General features: G+C 37.5%; 1 protein-coding gene across 2 annotated transcripts in view; it reads right to left on the reverse strand.

Annotated features, from left to right (window-relative positions):
• Positions 1-483: 483 nt before the first annotated feature.
• The window catches only part of NDUFS4 (NADH:ubiquinone oxidoreductase subunit S4), a 121,911-nt gene continuing 104,245 nt past the window's right edge, over positions 484-18,149 (reverse strand). The window contains exon 5 of one of the 2 annotated variants that reach the window (XM_032628961.1): positions 484-700. In XM_032628961.1, coding sequence (XP_032484852.1) covers positions 597-700 — 104 coding nt within the window. In that variant the 3' untranslated portion in view covers positions 484-596. The remainder of the gene's footprint in view (positions 701-18,149) is intronic. The other variant, XM_032628962.1, reaches the window with a different exon arrangement.

Here is an 18,149-nt window from a genome sequence, read left to right on the forward strand (position 1 = left end):
TGGTTTTTGTTTTCTGAGTCTTTTAATTCACAAGAATATAAAATCTTTACCTGAACCTCACAATCATGAAGTGTTGATTTGTGGGCAGCATTTAGTATGGAACACAATTCATTCAGGCTCAAAGAAACTTAGAGAATATTTCTAATTAAAGAAGAGAATTTCAACAATAAGGAGATTTGGGTTTAGGTTTATCAAATTGCAATGTAATCATGAATTTCTTTACCTATGATAAAAGGAAAATTTCTAAGACAGCATTTTGATAATGATGGCTGGTAGTTTATAAATATTATTAACTTGAGAATGGTCATAAAAAGCAAGTATAAAACTTCAATATTGCAGATTTCAAGTATTCCTTTTAATAGATTTTTAAGTGCCGAAATTTCCTAGAGGTATGATCACCTGAAAATGTCTCTCTATAAAGGAAATTATAACAAGTTTAATTTGAGACATCAAAAAACATTTAAAATGACACCACAAAATGTATCTGTAGTTTAAAGGTCAAATTTATTAGGAGATTGAGGTGTAATATACACGGACTATAAATACTGAACAGCTGACTTTATTCACAGACAAGCAGAGATATAATCCGTGCCAACCTATTTTGTGGATACTCTTGTTCTTTTGTTCCAAGAAAAGTTTGCGCCGTAAGACTTGGACTTGGGTTTCGGAACCCTTCTCTCTTCAACATCATAGCTCCATCCTAGAAAACAAACAAAAAAATAAACACACAAGAACAGAATTAAAGAGGATACCTGAAGAACACAGCGAGCAGAGGCTAACTTTCATAAATTTAATGTTCATTTATCACGAGTATGTGTCAACACATTTGAAATATAAATACTTAGTAATGCGTTCCCTTGTAATCCTGTGTGATGAGAGGGTCTAAAGTATTGCCTGAAGATGATTTACCATATCTTAAAGGTGTAGGCCATGATTTAATTTCTCTTTGCTGAATATTACTTGTTCAAATATCCATTAGTTATGTATTATGTAAAAATTTCCATTCCTCTTTGTGGTTTAATATGTGATTTCTTTAGCTGTAATGAGCACTACTGAACAATATAACCCATCTCACTGCTTTCTAAGAGCTGGTGCCTTTATAACAGTTTGGAGCTCACTTGAAGTGATACAGAGAAACATGTACAGAACTATCTATATAAATCAGAGTTAGAGGAGACCAAAAGAGATTACTTGGTTGAGCTCCCTGGAGTTTGACAGGCAGATTAAACTCAAAAAGTTTTTCAACATTTGTTTCAAGGGCTGTCTACATTAGAATCCCATTGAAGTATCTGATAACAATGCAAATTCTTAGGCCTGACCAGAGATCCACTGGATCAGAATCTCTTGTGGGGACCTGGGAATCTCTACTTAATTGATCCCAGGAGATTTTTATGCATAGAAATTTGAGTACCACTGGTCTAAACTGTCTATTCCCTTCTGAGAGTTTATACCTTCTCTCCAAAGCCCTTCTCAGTGTTTTACAATTTTGAAAACTGGATTTATATATGTCTATACCTTCTGCTTTAAGTATAGTTCAGTTCTTCTAAGACATGGAGAAAACCCAAAACACACTCCTCCTTGAAAATATAATTGTCATACTTTTATTCCCTAGTCCAAGCAACCTATCTATATAACTCACTTTTCTTCATTAGAGCCATTTTCCATCTCTGTAATTTGTCATTCTTCTCTTCTAGAACTTTCTTCAAATAACTCATCTTGGAACATTTTGATTCATGGCTGAATCATGCAGTCATATATAAAATGTCCAAACTGAATACTGTAGTCTAATTAAGTAAGCTTCTTGATCTTGTGAGTTGTTATGAATTCTAGTGCCTCTAGGTGAGTATAGTATTTGCTACCACAAAGCTTACGTTTCAACAAGCCTTTTAGAATTCAATTTTGCCGTAAAAGTGAAGCCTATGAAACTCAAATCATCAAAGTATACTGCTAGTTTGCCTATTTCAGTGCCCAAAAAGGGGAAATAATTAATAACTCCACTGCTAGAACACTATCTTCAAAGAAAGCCCATTTGCTATAAGGAAATGGAGGAGGAATGCAAATGAAACAAATGGTTTAAAATACATCTTACTTTCACGGAACCCCAAATACTGGTATATTAACAAGCGGTTGTTTGAATTTCAAAAAATTTACTAAAGAGCATAAGAATAGTACCTACTTTATAGGTTGTCATGAGGTTTAAACAAGCTAATTCATGTAAAGTCTTGGCATTTATTAACTTCTATGAGAAAGGTATTTTTCTAAAACCTTTATATGAATTAATATTAGTTCTTTTATATAACTGAGGAAACTGAGGCACAGAATGGTTAGGTAACTAGCACAAGGTCACTCAGCTAGGAAAGGGCAGAAGCAGGATTTGAACACAGTCTGATTCTGGAGCCTGTGCCTTAACCATACTCTATTGGTTCTTGTGGTTTATAGTAAGAACTTGATAAACGTAAAGCTATTATTTCTCCCTCAAGTTTGATTTGCAACTTCCTAGCAACTTATCTTCTATATGAAGTATTTATGTGAATAAAATCTGTCATATTGGAACCCATTAATTTTGAACTTATGCTTTGAATCTAGTTAGGCATAATTTGGCCTAGTTATTAACTATAGAAAGGGGTTTTGGTAAGCAAATTAATACTGTGAACTAAGCATAATTTTAACATTATAAACTTCTCAAGCATTTCCTACATTAATCAGCAAGTGGTGCTGGTAATTATAAAATACTCAATTCAGTAAAGCAGGTATAACAATAATATTTACTGAGCATTTGTTATACATTTAACAAATATTATCAATTGCCTTCTCTGTGTCAGGAACTGTTTAGACACCAGAGGTAAAGCAGTAAACAAAAAATTTCCAAACTTCTTCAAGTCAGTAGGGGAGGAGAAGTTAATAAGTAAATGCATAGTATATTACGTGCTAATATAGTAAAACGTATAATTAAAAATATATATTATATACTAATGAGTACTAAAGAGAAAACATTTTAGAGAGGGCAGATAGGGGCACCTTCCGTCCCTGAGAAGATTACATTTGAGCAAAGACATAAAGGACATCAGAGGGTTAGTCATGTGGATGTCTGGAAAGAGAGCTTGAAGGCAAAAAGAACACAAGTACAAAGCCCTCCATTCAGGAATGCGCCTGGTATTCTGTGTTCTAGGTCCTGCACTGAGTTTTAAAATTGAGTTCATAGGTTGCCTGGCTTATGAGGTAGGCATTATAAATACCCTGATTTTATATCTAATTATGAGGAAAAATAGAGAACATAAACAAGCAGCCTAAAGCCACATGGCTAATAAGTGGCAAAGCCTGGATTTTAATTCAGGTTAAGTCTATGCACCTAACCACCTCATAATAAAATGGCATTTCCCTGTAACTGCAATTTTTATCTATTTCACCCATCTCCTTTCAACCTGTGTGATTTCCTAACTTTTTTTTCTGTTTATTTTTGTAAATGAGTTGAAAAGACGGTTTTAAGAATCCCTGGAAAGTAAGGCTACGTCCTCCATATGTCCCCCATAGTTGTGAAGAAAGGAAATCGTTTCTAGTGTGGATTCTATGTCTGGTTATTGTAATGATTACTGGTAAGTTACCCAAGACTCTGTGATCTTTTCTTGCCAAATGATGGGTGAGACGACTTACGTTCCCTCCCCCTCGGCCTTCCTACACACACTCTCCAGCCCAATAAAGACACTAAGAGGAACTGAAGAAGAAATGAGAAAGCACTTAGAAATATTTAGTAACTGGTACTATACACACACACACATACTTGATAATCACTCTCAATTACAGTTATCCTTCAACCACGAGGGAGAAAAATAATTTTTTTTTACTGCATCAGAATGCAGACATAGCTCTATTATCTGTTCTGTCCATGGAGTCTGAAAACGCTGTCAGGGTCACTGCAATGTGAGAAGACTGGGGTTTTGTACACATAAAAGAACAACTGGTTTGGGTTTTCTCCTGGTAACTAAGGAGTGAGCTGACTCTTGGGAATTGTGAGCCAGATTATAGTTGCTGTTGATAGTGATAACAACAATAAATAGAAGTATCATTATAGGGATTGGAATGTGGATGGGCAAAGCACCCTGTGAAACAAACAGAAACACCCATGGAAGAAACCTGCGTTTGCTAACGGCATCTGTCTCTATGCTATTACTTTCCACTTTACCACAGCCACCAGTGATTTTTCTACGGAAAACTCTGTTCCCAAAGCGACACAAGCAACTGTGTTTCTCTGATTAAGTAAAAGCAAAGAAGGGTATGAGGAAGTCTAATGACAATTCACAATAGAGACTGAAACTCAAGTCAGAGTCTACGTAAAATCTCCCTTTGGATTTTTCAGCAGTTTTCTACTATGTAGGACTGATGTTACAATGAAAATTTGCCCTTTTCTGGAACCCTGTTAAGAATCTGACCACATTTCCAAGCATCCCTCTACAAAGTGTTTACCTTACAGTGCCTGGATGAACAAATTTACTGGTCCCACTAAAAACTTCATACCACAATCTTTCCCAAATTATTTTTGTAATATTGTAGCAGTATAAAGGCTACTGGGGCAAGCTGTAGCTTAAACTAAAAAGACAAGATAACTACAAGAGTAAAAGCACTTGAAAGGACATTGAACATTTGTACTTAATGAGTATGTTACATGAATTCTACTCATCTTTTCTACTTCCTATTTGAAACTTGTTCTTAGAAGGATAGAAGATAATATAACCTGTGGGAAATAAAACATAGACCTTTAAGAATGGAATCTTATTTGTGAAATGTTTAAATTTCCACAGGAATTGCTTTTTCAACCTGAATATTTTTTTTAAAGAAATAACTCAAACTTGAGTTTTTGAATGAGATTATGAAAGTGAAAACGCTTGCACTCTCTGAATGCTTGTATAAAATCAAGGTGTAGTCTATGACAATGGTTTCATGTGTTGTTCTGTTGTTCTGGTTGTTCTGAAAACCAGCCCTTGCTCCTCCCAGCTGTGCAACAGAAGAAGATCAAAGCAACTGAGTCTAAGGCAGCTGCCCAGGGATGGGGTAAAGCTCCTAGGGCTGCCGTCACTTCCCACTGAGGAGAGCAGCCATATGGCATGGATTAACCACAAATCCAACCAATAGCACCCAAATGATGAGAAGCTGACTCCCTTTGCTGTTTCACACACTGGAATGCTTTCACAAAGATATTTGAACTTTAAGCCCTAGTATCAGAGAAATACCTCTGGCAAATGCTCCAATAAACTTAAAATGTGATCTGTGATATCCCATGCTCAATTTCTTTTTCAGAAATATGCCCATTTATTTTGTTGACCTCCAGATTGTGGCTGGTATATTCTACGTCCTATGATATGAATGTCTGGTGTAACCTTTTCAAATACTACCAAAAAACAAAAACAGAAAAGCCTCTGAACAAAACGAGACCCCAATAATTTATGAATTCCATGTATGAGACAAAAGAAAATCCCATTCATTTAAATTTACAGAACCATTTTATTTATGGTTCAGTAATGCAGAAATACAGAGAAACATTCATCAGTGTTTTTACTGCTTGTGAAATATGTTACCTCTAGTAACCTTGGTTCAAGTCCTGTTAAAGGTCTTTCTCCTCCAATAACCTAATCGCAAACTCTGATATTTGGAAGTGAACAGTTTAATGATTTTTCCTACTGTCCATTTGTGTACAAAGTAAGAACGATCACATAATTTGGCACAAACTGACATATCTGGCAGTCACTGCTAACAGAGGCATGGGATCAGAATAGCAAAGACTCTGAGAGGTATGTTGATACTTAGAAAGTTTCAAGATTCCCCACCAGGCCATGGACCCATACTATGCGCCTAGGTAAAAGCAAAGCATAAACTTAATATATAATTTAAGGAAGGAAGGGGAGAAGAAAGAAAAGTAGCTTTATAGGCACTCAAAAGTACCTTGGGACTTCCCTGGTGGTCCAGTGGTTAAGCCTCTGCGCTTCCACTGCAGGGAGCACTGGTTTGATCCCTAGTCGGGGAAATAAATAAGATCCTGCATGCCGCGTGATGTGGCCATAAAAAAAAAAAAAAAAAAAGTACCCCTATTTGAAATTCTCACGTATCTAATATTTTGGGGGAGAGGAAGAGGTTCAGAATAATTTAAAAATATCTTAGATCTTCTTTTAGAAAATATTATAGAGGAGAAATGTATTTTGGATACACTGGCAAAGCAATTCTTTCCATGAAAATTATATAAGATGGATTAGCAACACCCTACACCTGCCACAGCTGCAAAGACCAAAAAAAAAAAAAACCTTTGATACGATAGTTAATCCTCCCTTAAATTTTATCTGTTCAAATAATATATTTGCTATACAGTATTATTTTTTTAGAGCCACATTCAGAATTTGCCACAAAACAAACTGGTTTGTGTTCCAAAAGTACATTTGAAAATCAGTCATTAGAAATTTACAATACATTTTTCTAGAGAACTATACAACAAAGGTAGATTTTCAAAAATCACTCAGGGGCTTCCCTGGTGGCACAGTGGTTGAGAGTCTGCCTGCCAATGCAGGGGACGGGTTCATGCCCCGGTCTGGGAAGATCCCACATGCCGTGGAGCGGCTGGGGCCCGTGAGCCATGGCGGCTGAGCCTGCACGTCCGGAGCCTGCGCTCCGCAACGGGAGAGGCCACAGCAGTGAGAGGCCCGCGTACGGCAAAAAAAAAAAAAAAAGAAAAAAAAAAGAAAAGAAAATCACTCAGATTTTGACATAATTGGTCTGGGTGTGGTCTGTGTGTAGGGATCTCCAGAATCCTGTAGATTTCCAGAATCCTATATAACCCAAAATATACTAGAACCTCACTAAGCCCCCATGTATAACGCTATCTCTATAAGAAAAATTATTTCAGACTTCCAACAGGGAATCTAAGGAATTCACGTCTGTCTGTCTGTCTTTCTCCTTAGCAGCCAAACGGAACATTTCCCTAGCCACAAGACAGTCAGTAGTACTGGGACTGGGGATTGGGAAGAAAGAATTATGTAGAAAAAAAATTTGGTGCTTCAGTAGAGACGACGCAGTGTTTATAGAACAACAGATCATAGCTGTTAATCTTCTTTGAGTTACTTTGCAATTCCAAACGTTGTATGTACAAATAATCTTCATTATTCGCAGATTCTGTGTTTTCAAATTCGCCTACTCACTAAAATTCATTTGTAAACCCAAAATGCATACTTGTGATGCTTCCATGGTCATTCATGACATGCACAGAGCAATGAAAATTTTGAGTCATCCAACACACATGCTCCAGCTGAGATCAAACAAGGTAATGCTCTGCCTTCTTGTTTCAGCTCTCACACTGTAAACAAGTATCTTTTTTGTAGTCTATTCACAGCCACGTTTTTTGCATTTTTGTGCTTCTTGTTGGTAATTTCACTGTTTAAAATGACCCCCAAGGGTAGTGCTGTTTAGTGTTTCTAAGTGCAAGAAGGCTGTGATGTGCCAAGTTGTGTTAGATAAGCGTCATTCAGGCATAAGGTATAATGCTGTTGGCCATGAGTTCAATGTTCATGAATCAACAAAATACATTAAATAAGGTACTTTTAAACAGAAACACACATAAAAACAAGATGGTGTATTGACTGGCTGACAAAATTTTGTGATCAGAGTCTCACAGGAATCATTTTCCCTAGGAGCAATATTTCAGTATTCACTAATTTAGTGTTTGTGGTGACTTTATAAAACATAACTACCGGGCTTCCCTGGTGGCACAGTGGTTGAGAGTCTGCCTGCCGATGCAGGGGGCACGGGTTCGTGCCCCGGTCCGGGAAGATCCCACATGCCGCGGAGCGGCTGGGCCCGTAAGCCATGGCCGCTGAGCCTGTGCGTCCGGAGCCTGTGCTCCTCAACGGGAGAGGCCACAACAGTGAGAGGCCCGCACACCGCAAAAAACAAACAAACAAAAAAAACAGAAAAAACCGTAACTACCACGAATAATGAGAATCAACTGTACTTGATGGATATATAAATTCTGTCCTGCCTGGTGACTCCCTAGGGCCTTGGAAAAACCAGTTTTGTTTCTATTTGCAATTCATCTCATTCTTTCACTCTATATAAATTTGTGCTGTACTGACTTTTCCTTTGAACTGGTTATAACGCCTGCCTGGCTCCCTTATTTCATGAGTAAAATAAATTCTTCAACACATGTTTACTTATATCTATATTAAATCATAATCTCATCTTTTTCAGGATATTCTTTTAACAATTTTGGAGGTACTACTGAGATGCCCAATAGGTTCACCAACCAAAACCAAGTAAATTTCTTCACCAGAAGTTCTGTACCTTATTTTAAGCTCAGGCATATCTTTTCTTGGCTTCTGAAAGTAAGAGAACTTTGCTGATTCTCGTTTTTCAAATTTCAATGTTGTTCTCTACTAATCTGGGGAACTGACTTAAAGGTCTGATCATTTAATGATTCCCTTAAAATGGATTAATGGGGACTTCCCTGGTGGCTCAGTGGTTAAGAATCTGCCTGCCAATGCAGGGGACACGGGTTTGATCCCTGGTCTAGGAAGATCCCACATGCCGTGGAGCAACTAAGCCCGTGCACCGCAACTACTGAGCCTTTGTGCTGCAACTACTGAAGCCCACGTACCTAGAGCCCATGCTCTGCAACAAGAGAAGCCACCACAATGAGAAGCCCACGCACCACAACGAAGAGTAGCCCCCGCTCACTGCAACTAGAGAAAGCCCACACACAGCAACAAAGACCCAACGCAGCCAAAAATAAATTTTAAAAAATTATAATAACATTTTTAAAAATTAATTTAAAACAACCAAAATGGATTAATGCCTTTAGAAATCCATTCTCAGATGAGAAAAGACAAAATCTGGTTTGTTAGTCCTTCCAATTTGAGGTCAAATAAATGAAGAAGTTGTAATCACTGAGTAGAGAACAGCTCTTTAGCGTCGACCAGTGAATATTAAAATTCTATGTTTACTATTAACCCATGGCTGAAATTTCAGAATTGAAATTATAAGTTCTTTGTGTGACTGTGTCTGTCTACGTAACCTATTAATTCAGAAATGCCTTTACTTCTCATTATGTGTGTGGCTAGTGTTTTTCTACCTCCAGATGGAATTAATGAATTAGATTATAAAATATCTTTAAGGGGCTCTGTTCTGACTGGGTATAGAGAAAATACGTGCTTGTATAAGTGGAATATTCCTAAAATGAGGGAACTGAATTTCTAATACCTTGAATGTGCTAGGTTTAAAAAGTATTCTTATAGGACCTAACAAACATTTAAGAATTTAAATTTAGGTAATATAGGTAAATTTTGGCAAATGGCAAATTGAATTTTTGTTTAATAAAAACAGCTATGTTTTCTCTAATATATCAGTGTTAAATATAACACAAGCATAGATTTTTATTCTACCCGAATACAGTCTTTCTAAACTTATACAACTTTTCTGATCAAATAAGCTAACATTACTTCTTTTCAATGTTTTACAGTCCTGCAAAATGTAAATTTGTGTTTATCTACAATGATTAGTTATTCTAACAATTTTATTTCAACACTAATTACATTTTGCAATATGTCATCTTTAAAATTAATTTCCAGGATCTTTAGGTAACCTAAAACCTTAAATGATATTAATGAATATTTATTAGATACCTAGATAATTTCTACAATAAAATACTGAACAATTGATTACTAAGCAAAAATTTTAATTTATGTACTTTTGCTTCTTTTATACGCTACAGGGAGGCTGTATCTTTGGTTTGTTAATGGACACGTTCATTTTTGCCACTTGGATAAGTTGGACTGTAAGGAATGCACACGAAGATGGCTTACTAGGAGGACACGGAATTTGCGTCTCCTCACAACTAGGGCACCTACCAGGCACCGGTGGGTGACCACGGTCACCTAAGGGGACAGGAGGAACCCCCAACGACAGGGTAGGACGTGGGGAGTGAAGGGGGAGGAGAAGTGGAGGGGGGATGGGACTGGCACCCCTGAGGGGTGGCTTTGGGAGGGGAAGGGATCCCAGCCTGAAGGGGGAAACTGGTGAACCGTTAGGAGGGCAGAGGATCAAAAGGGAGCGTGGCCAGGTTTCCCCTGCCCACCTGGATCCCCAGGAACCTGTTGAGATCCTGGGCCAAATTCTCTGCCCACCTAGGCCCCCTCCAGCTGCCTGGGTCCTGAGGGAATGGGAGGGAGGTAAGGGGGTGCAAAAGTAAAGGCCGGACCTCTGGGACCGGCACCCCTGAGTGATGGCTGGGGGAGAGAAGGAGTTCCTACACCCAGTGAGACCCACCCACAGTTAGAGATCCAGTGGCAACGGGGGAGACGCTGGGGGAGATGATGGGGGAGGGGTGCGAAGTAATGGAAGGGAACACAGCCAGGGCTTTCCCTGGCCACTTAGGCATCAGGAAGCCTGTTGGGCTCCTGGGCCTAATCCTCTGCCCTCAGAGCCTCCCTCCTGCTGCACAGAGCCCAAGCCCACCCCTACACCCCCACCCAGGGCCCTACCTCCAGAACTCCACACTCCAGAGGCCCTTCCTTTCCACTTACTGCCTCTCCCCTTCCCAGCAGGTCCTAAGCAGAGGCCCTGCCCCATGCTTAAAAATCGCCACACCTAGGCCACGCCCCCAGGGCCTTTCCCAGCTATGTGGGTACTGAGCCTAGGCCCTGCCCCACCCTAAACCCTGCCCCTGCCTAAGTTCCACCCCTAAGCTCCGCCCTCATAGCCAAGGATTTTTTCTTTTCTTTTTTCTCTATTCGATTGGAGGTCTGTTATACCTTGTTGATTCATAGTTGTTCATTCTTATATATCTTTACTTTTCCTAATCTTTTATTTTTCTAATTTTATTTTATTCTTTATACTTTATTAATGATCTCTCCTTTTGGCTTGCTCCCCACGCCCCCCCGCTTTTTTGTTGTTCTCTTTTTTTCTGCTGTGGATTTATTTTACCTTATGGCAGTTGTTTCAATTATAGTTTTATTTTTCCTAATATATTTTTTATCTTTCTAATTTTATTTTCTTTTGTATTCTTTGATATTGTACTGCTCCTTGTTTCCTTCCCTCCCTCCCTCCTTCCTTCCTTCCTGGTTCTTTTATTTTGCCATGAAGCTTGCGGGATCTTGGTTCCCAGGCTGGACGTAGGGCTTGAGCACCTTTGGTGGGAGCTCCGAGTCGAAACCACTGGACTAACAGAGAACCTCAGACCCCAGGGAATATCAGTCAGAGTGAGGCCTCCTGGAAGTCCTCATCTCAGCACTAAGAACCAGCTCTATCTAACTAACTACCTGCAAACTCCAGTGCTGGATGTCTCAGGCCAAACAACCAGTAAGAGAAGAATACAGCACCACCAATCAAAACAAACAAAAAAAATTGAAATAACAAAAAAATGTTACAGACGAATGAGCAAGGTAAAAACCTCCAAGACCAAATAATAAATGAAGACGAAATAGGCAACCTACTTGAAAAAGAATTCAGATTAATGACAGTAAAGATGATCCAAAATCTCAGAAACAGAATGGAGAAAATACAAGAAACAACAAGGATCTAAAAGAACTAAAGAGCAAACAAACAGTGATGAACAACACAATTACAGAAATTAAGAATACTCTAGAAGGAATCAATAACAGAATAAGTGAGTCAGAGAAATGGATAAGTGAGCTGATATATAAAATGGTGGAAATGACTGCCAGGGAGCAGAATAAAGGAAAAAGAATGAAAATAATTGAACACAATCTCAGAGACCTCTGAGACAGCAGTAAACAGCACCAACATTTGAATTGCAGGGTTCCCAGAAGAAGAAGAGAAAAAGAAAGGGACTGAGAAAATATTTGAAGAGATTATAGTTGAAAACTTCCCTAATATGGGAAACGAAATAGCCAATCAAGTCCAGGAAGTGCAGACAGTCCCATAAAGGATAAAACCAAGGAGAAACACACCAAGACACATATTAATCAAACTGTCAAAAATTAAAGAAAAATATTAAAAGCAGTAAGGGAAAAACAACAAATGACATACAACGGACTCCCCATAAGGTTAACAACTGATTTTTCAGCAGAAACTCTGCAAGCCAGAAGGGAGTCGCAGGACATATTTAAACTGATGAAAGGGAAAAACCTACAACCAAGAATACTCCACCCAGCAAAGGTCTCATTCAGATTCGATGGAGAAATTAAAACCTTTACAGATAAGCAAAAGTTAAGAGAATTCAGCACCACCAAACCAGCTCTACAACAAATGCTAAAGGAACTTCTCTAGGCAGGAAACACAAGAGAAAGAAAAGACCTACAATAAAAAACGCAAAACAATTAAGAAAATGGTAATAGGAACATACATATGGATAATTACCTTAAATGTAAATGGATTAAATGCTCCAACCAAAAGACATAGACTGGCTGAATGGATACAAAACAAGACCGTATATATGCTGTCTACAAGAGACCCACTTCAGACCTAGGAAGACACACAGACTGAAAGTGAGGGGATGGAAAAAGATATTGCATGCACATGGAAATCAAAAGAAAGCTGGAGTAGCAATTCTCATATCAGACTAATAGACTTTAAAATAAAGACTATTACAAGAGGCTAAGAAGGACACTACATAATGATCAAGGGATCAATCCCAAAAGAAGATATAACAAATGTAAATATTTAATGCACCTAACATAGGAGCACCTCAATACATAAGGCAAATACTAACAGCCATAAAAGGGGAAATAGACAGTAACACAATATTAGGGGACTGCAACACCCTGCTTCCACCAATGGACAGATAATCCAAAATGAAAATAAATAAGGAAACACAAGCTTTAAATGACACATTAAACAAGATGGACTTAACTGATATTTATAGGACATTCCATCCAAAATCAACAGAATACACTTTCTTCTCAAGTGCTCATGGAACATTCTCCAGGATAGATCATAGCTTCGGTCACAAATCAAGCCTTGGTAAATTTAAGAAACTTGAAATCAAGTATCTTTTCTGACTACAACACTGTGAGACTTGATATCAAATACAAGAGAAACACTGTAAAAAAAATACAAACACATGGAGGCTAAACAACACACTACTAAATAACCAAGAGATCACTGAGGAAATCAAAGAGGAAATCAAAAGATACCTAGAAACAAATGACAACGAAAACACGATAACCCAAAACTTATCGGATGCAGCAATGGCAGTTCTAAGAGGGAAGTTTATAGCAATACAATCCTACATCAAGAAACAAGAAACATCTCAAATAAACAACCTAACCTTACACCTAAAGAAATTAGAGAAAGAAGAACAGAAAGCCTCCAAAGTTAGCAGAAGGAAAAGAAATCATAAAGATCAGATCAGAAATAAATGAAAAAGAAATGAAGGAAACGATAGCAAAGATCAATAAAACTAAAAGTTGGTCCTTTGAGAAGATAAACAAAATTGATAAACCATTAGCCAGACTCATCAAGAAAAAAAGGGAAAGACTCAAATCAATAGAATTAGAAATGAAAAAGGAGAAGTAACAACTGACACTGCAGAAGTACAAAAGATCATGAGAGATCACTACAAGCAACTCTATGCCAATAAAATAGACAACCTGGAAGAAATGGACAAATTCTTAGAAATGTACAACCTGCAAAGACTGAATCAGAAAGAAATAGAAAATATAAACAGACCAATCACAAGCACTGAAATTGAAACTGTGATTAAAAATCTTCCAACAAACAAAAGCCCAGGACCACATGGCTTCACAGGCGAATTCTATCAAACATTTAGAGAAGAGCTAACACCTATCCTTCTCAAACTCTTCCAAAATATAGCAGAGGGAGGAACACTCCCAAACTCATTCTACAAGGCCACCATCACCCTGATACCAAAACCAGACAAGGATGTCACAAAGAAAGAAAACTACAGGCCAGTATCACTGATGAACATAGATGCAAAAATCCTCAACAAAATACTAGCAAACAGAATCCAACAGCACATTAAAAGGATCATACACCGTGATCAAGTGGGGTTTATTCCAGGAATGCAAGGATTCTTGAATATATGCAAATCAATCAACGTGATACACCATATTAACAAACTGAAGGAGAAAAACCATATGATCATCTCAATAGACGCAGAGAAAGCTTTCGACAAAATTCAACACCCATTTATGATAAAAACCCTGCAGAAAGTAGGCATAGAGGGAACTTTCCTCAACATAATAAAGGCCATATATGACAAACGCACAGCCAACATCGTCCTCAATAGTGAAAAACTGAAAGCATTTCCACTAAGATCAGGAACAAGACAAGGTTGCCCACTCTCACCACTCTTATCAACATAGTTTTGGAAGTTTTAGCCACAGCAATCAGAGAAGAAAAGGAAATAAAAGGAATCCAAATCGGAAAAGAAGAAGTAAAGCTGTCACTGTTTGCAGATGACATGATACTATACATAGAGAATCCTAAAGATGCTACCAGAAAACTACTAGAGCTAATCAATGAATTTGGTAAAGTAGCAGGATACAAAATTAATGCACAGAAGTCTCTTGCATTCCTATACACTAATGATGAAAAATCTGAAAGTGAAATCAAGAAAACACTCCCATTTACCATTGCAAAAAACAGAATAAAGTATCTAGGAATAAACCTACTTAAGGAGACAAAAGACCTGTATGCAGAAAATTATAAGACACTGATGAAAGAAATTAAAGATGATACAAATAGATGGGGAGATATACCATGTTCTTGGATTGGAAAAGTGAACATTGTGAAAATGATTCTACTACCCAAGGCAATCTACAGATTCAGTGAAATCCCTTTCAAACTACCACTGGCATTTTTTACAGAACTAGAACAAAAAATTTCACAATTTGTATGGAAACACAAAAGACCCCGAATAGCCAAAACAATCTTAAGACAGAAAAATTGAGCTGGAGGAATCAGGGTTCCGGACTTCAGACTATACTATAAAGCTACAGTAATCAAGACAGTATGGTACTGGCACAAAAACCGAAATACAGATCAATGGAACAGGATAGAAAGCCCAGAGACAAACCCACGCACATATGGGCACCTTATCTCTGATAAAGGAGGCAAGAAAATACAATGGAGAAAAGACAGCCAATTCAATAACTGGTGCTGGGAAGACTGGACAACTACATGTAAAAGAATTAAATTAGAATACTTGTAACACCATACACAAAAATAAACTCAAAATGGATTAAAGACCTAAATGTAAGGCCAGACACTCTAAAACTCTTAGAGGAAAACACAGGCAGAACACTCATGACATAAATCACAGCAATATCCTTTTTCACCCACCTCCTAGAGAAATGGAAATAAAAACAAAAATAAACAACTGGGACCTAATGAAACTTAAAAGCTTTTGCACAGCAAAGGAAACCATAAACAAGATGAAAAGACAACCCTCAGAATGGCAGAAAATATTTCAAATGAAGCAACTGACAAAGGATTGATCTCCAAAATATACAAGCAGCTCATGTAGCTCAATATCAACAAAACAAACAACCCAATCCAAAAATGGGCAGAAGACCTAAATAGACATTTTCCCAAAGATATACAGCTTGTAACAAACACATGAAAAGATGCTCAACATCACTAATCATTAGAGAAATGCAAATCAAAACTACAGTGAGGTATCACCCCACACCAGTCAGAATGGCCATCAAAAAATTTACAAACAATAAATGCTGGAGAGGGTGTGGAGAAAAGGGAACCCTCTTGCACTGTTGGAGGGAATTTAAATTGATACAGCCACTATGGAGAACAGTATGGAAGTTCCTTAGAAAACTAAAAACACAACTACCATATGACCCAGCAATCCCACTAATGGGCATATACCTTGAGAATACCATAATTGCAAAAGAGTCATGTACCACAATGTTCACTGCAGCACTATTTACAATAGCCAGGACATGGAAGCAACCTAAGTGTCCATCGACAGATGCATAGATAAAGAAGATGTGGCACATATATAAATGGAATATTACTCAGCCATAAAAAGAAATGAAATTGAGTTATTTGTAGTGAGGTGGATGGACCTAGAGTCTGTCACACAGAGTGAAGTAAGTCAGAAAGAGAAAAACAAATACCATATGCTAACACATATATAGTGGAGTCTTAAAAAAAAAATGGTTCTGATTAACCTAGGGACAGGACAGGAATAAAGATACAGATGTAGAGAATGGACTTGAGGACACGGGGAGGGGGAAGGGTAAGCTGGGACAAAGTGAGAGAGTGGCATGGACATATATACACTACCAAACATAAAACAGCTAGTGGGAAGCAGCCGCGTAGCACAGGGGGATCAGCTTGGTGCTTTGTGACCACCTAGAGGGGTGGGATGGGGAGGGTGGGAGAGAGATGCAAGAAGGAGGGGATATGGGGATATATGTATGCATATAGCTGATTCACTGTGTTATACAGCAGAAATTAACACAACACTGTAAAGCAATTATACTCCAAAAGAGATGTTAATAAAAAATGCACACAGTTGTAGAAAGTTGTGTTACGTGTATTAATGACCTTTGCTTGTCTACTAGAATGCTGGTGTTTGAGAGTTTTCAACTTATGTCTATTTTCTCTATGAAATCAAAGTAACTTACATAGAATTAATATACAGAAATGAAACTCCACTGGGAGTGATGGTGGCAAAGGGTATAACTTTGTATGCAAGGTTATGAGATGTGTTTTTGTTTACCAAGGGGAAAAAAGAATAGTTAGGTCCTAAAGTAAAACGGCTGTTCCAGAATGAGAAAGAGAATTATGAAGGACGAAACCTGAATGGGTACAGAAAGTTATGTAAGATTTGGAAAAAGTAAATTTTATTTGCCTTAGATTACAGTATGTCTGGAAAATAAGTCTGAAAAGCTATGATATGTGTTAAAATCCTTGCAAAGTCTGCTCCATTTTGATGGGCTTGTTTCGTTAGTTTACTGTTTACTGCTTTCACCTACAAAATGAAGGGTTATTCTTTTTGTCTAATCTGCCTAGATTGCAAAGATTCTGTGGCTTAACAGAATAACTTTATATGCTTTATGTTGACTTTAAGTACTTGATGACTTATGTAAGAGCTCAGGTTCTTCACAGTTATGCTAACCTCTATGTTTATAAGTTTAATTGTCACTTTGACATGAGCAGTCAAATACTGTTTCTCAGGCACATGTGATTCTGTTTCCTAAATGTTCAAATCTATTGAAAATGTTTTATTTTTGCCTCCCAGAAATCAAATCCTAAATGTAAAATATTCAGCGTATCTTTGCATCTAAAACTATCTTTGTGATCTTCCACAGGCCCTCTGGGGAATCTCAAAGATGTGTGCTTCCAACTTTGTAAAACGAGAAGTGCTAGAAACAATTAGATTTATTTGATATGTTACTATTGATGAGCTACATTGGCAGAGCTGTCAAGTCAGAAGAGATGCTTAACCATCCTGAGGTTAAATCTGTATGGCTAAAATGTTATTAATGTAAGTATTTCACAAATTGTATGCTATATGCTAAGTATAGAGATTTGTCAATACCCTCACTGTCTATGATAGGTTTTATCTACCTGATCTCTGGTGCTGCTTTGCCTGATATCAGAAAATGGTATAGGTTATCAGTCACAATTTCAGTTAATTTTAAAAACATTAACTTGGTTGCATCTTTACTTCTTTAGTTTAGACCTTTTATCTTCTAGGCCACTATATGTCAATAGGAATCCATACCGCATATCTATGGAGTTTTATTAATATACAGATGTTTAGGACCTACGCTAGACTTATTGGATATTTTTACTTGATATATTTTTTGACATATTCTTACTATATGTTTGGTATAGTCATGGTATATTATGTCTCAGGATTACTTTGTCTTAAGATTCTTTTCTCTGCAAAGAGTATGTTCATCTATTTTCATAAATTAGATGAACAGTCACTGTCTTCTTTGAAAACAGGCTTACCTAATTGTGTACAGATATTTTGCCTGTAACATTTTTTGGAATGCCTTTAAATTGCATTATTCTTGTTATTAACTCCTATCATTTATTTCACTTTTGAAATTTATCTGTAATGTTAACTACATCCATTTTAAGTCTTTAATCATTTACAAAAAGATTAAGTTTTACTCTACTGCTTCCCTGACAGTTCTTGCAAATAGCTACAGGCAGAGAGCTTT

The sequence above is a fragment of the Phocoena sinus genome, chromosome 3, assembly GCF_008692025.1.
Source record: "Phocoena sinus isolate mPhoSin1 chromosome 3, mPhoSin1.pri, whole genome shotgun sequence".
NCBI lineage: Eukaryota > Metazoa > Chordata > Mammalia > Artiodactyla > Phocoenidae > Phocoena > Phocoena sinus.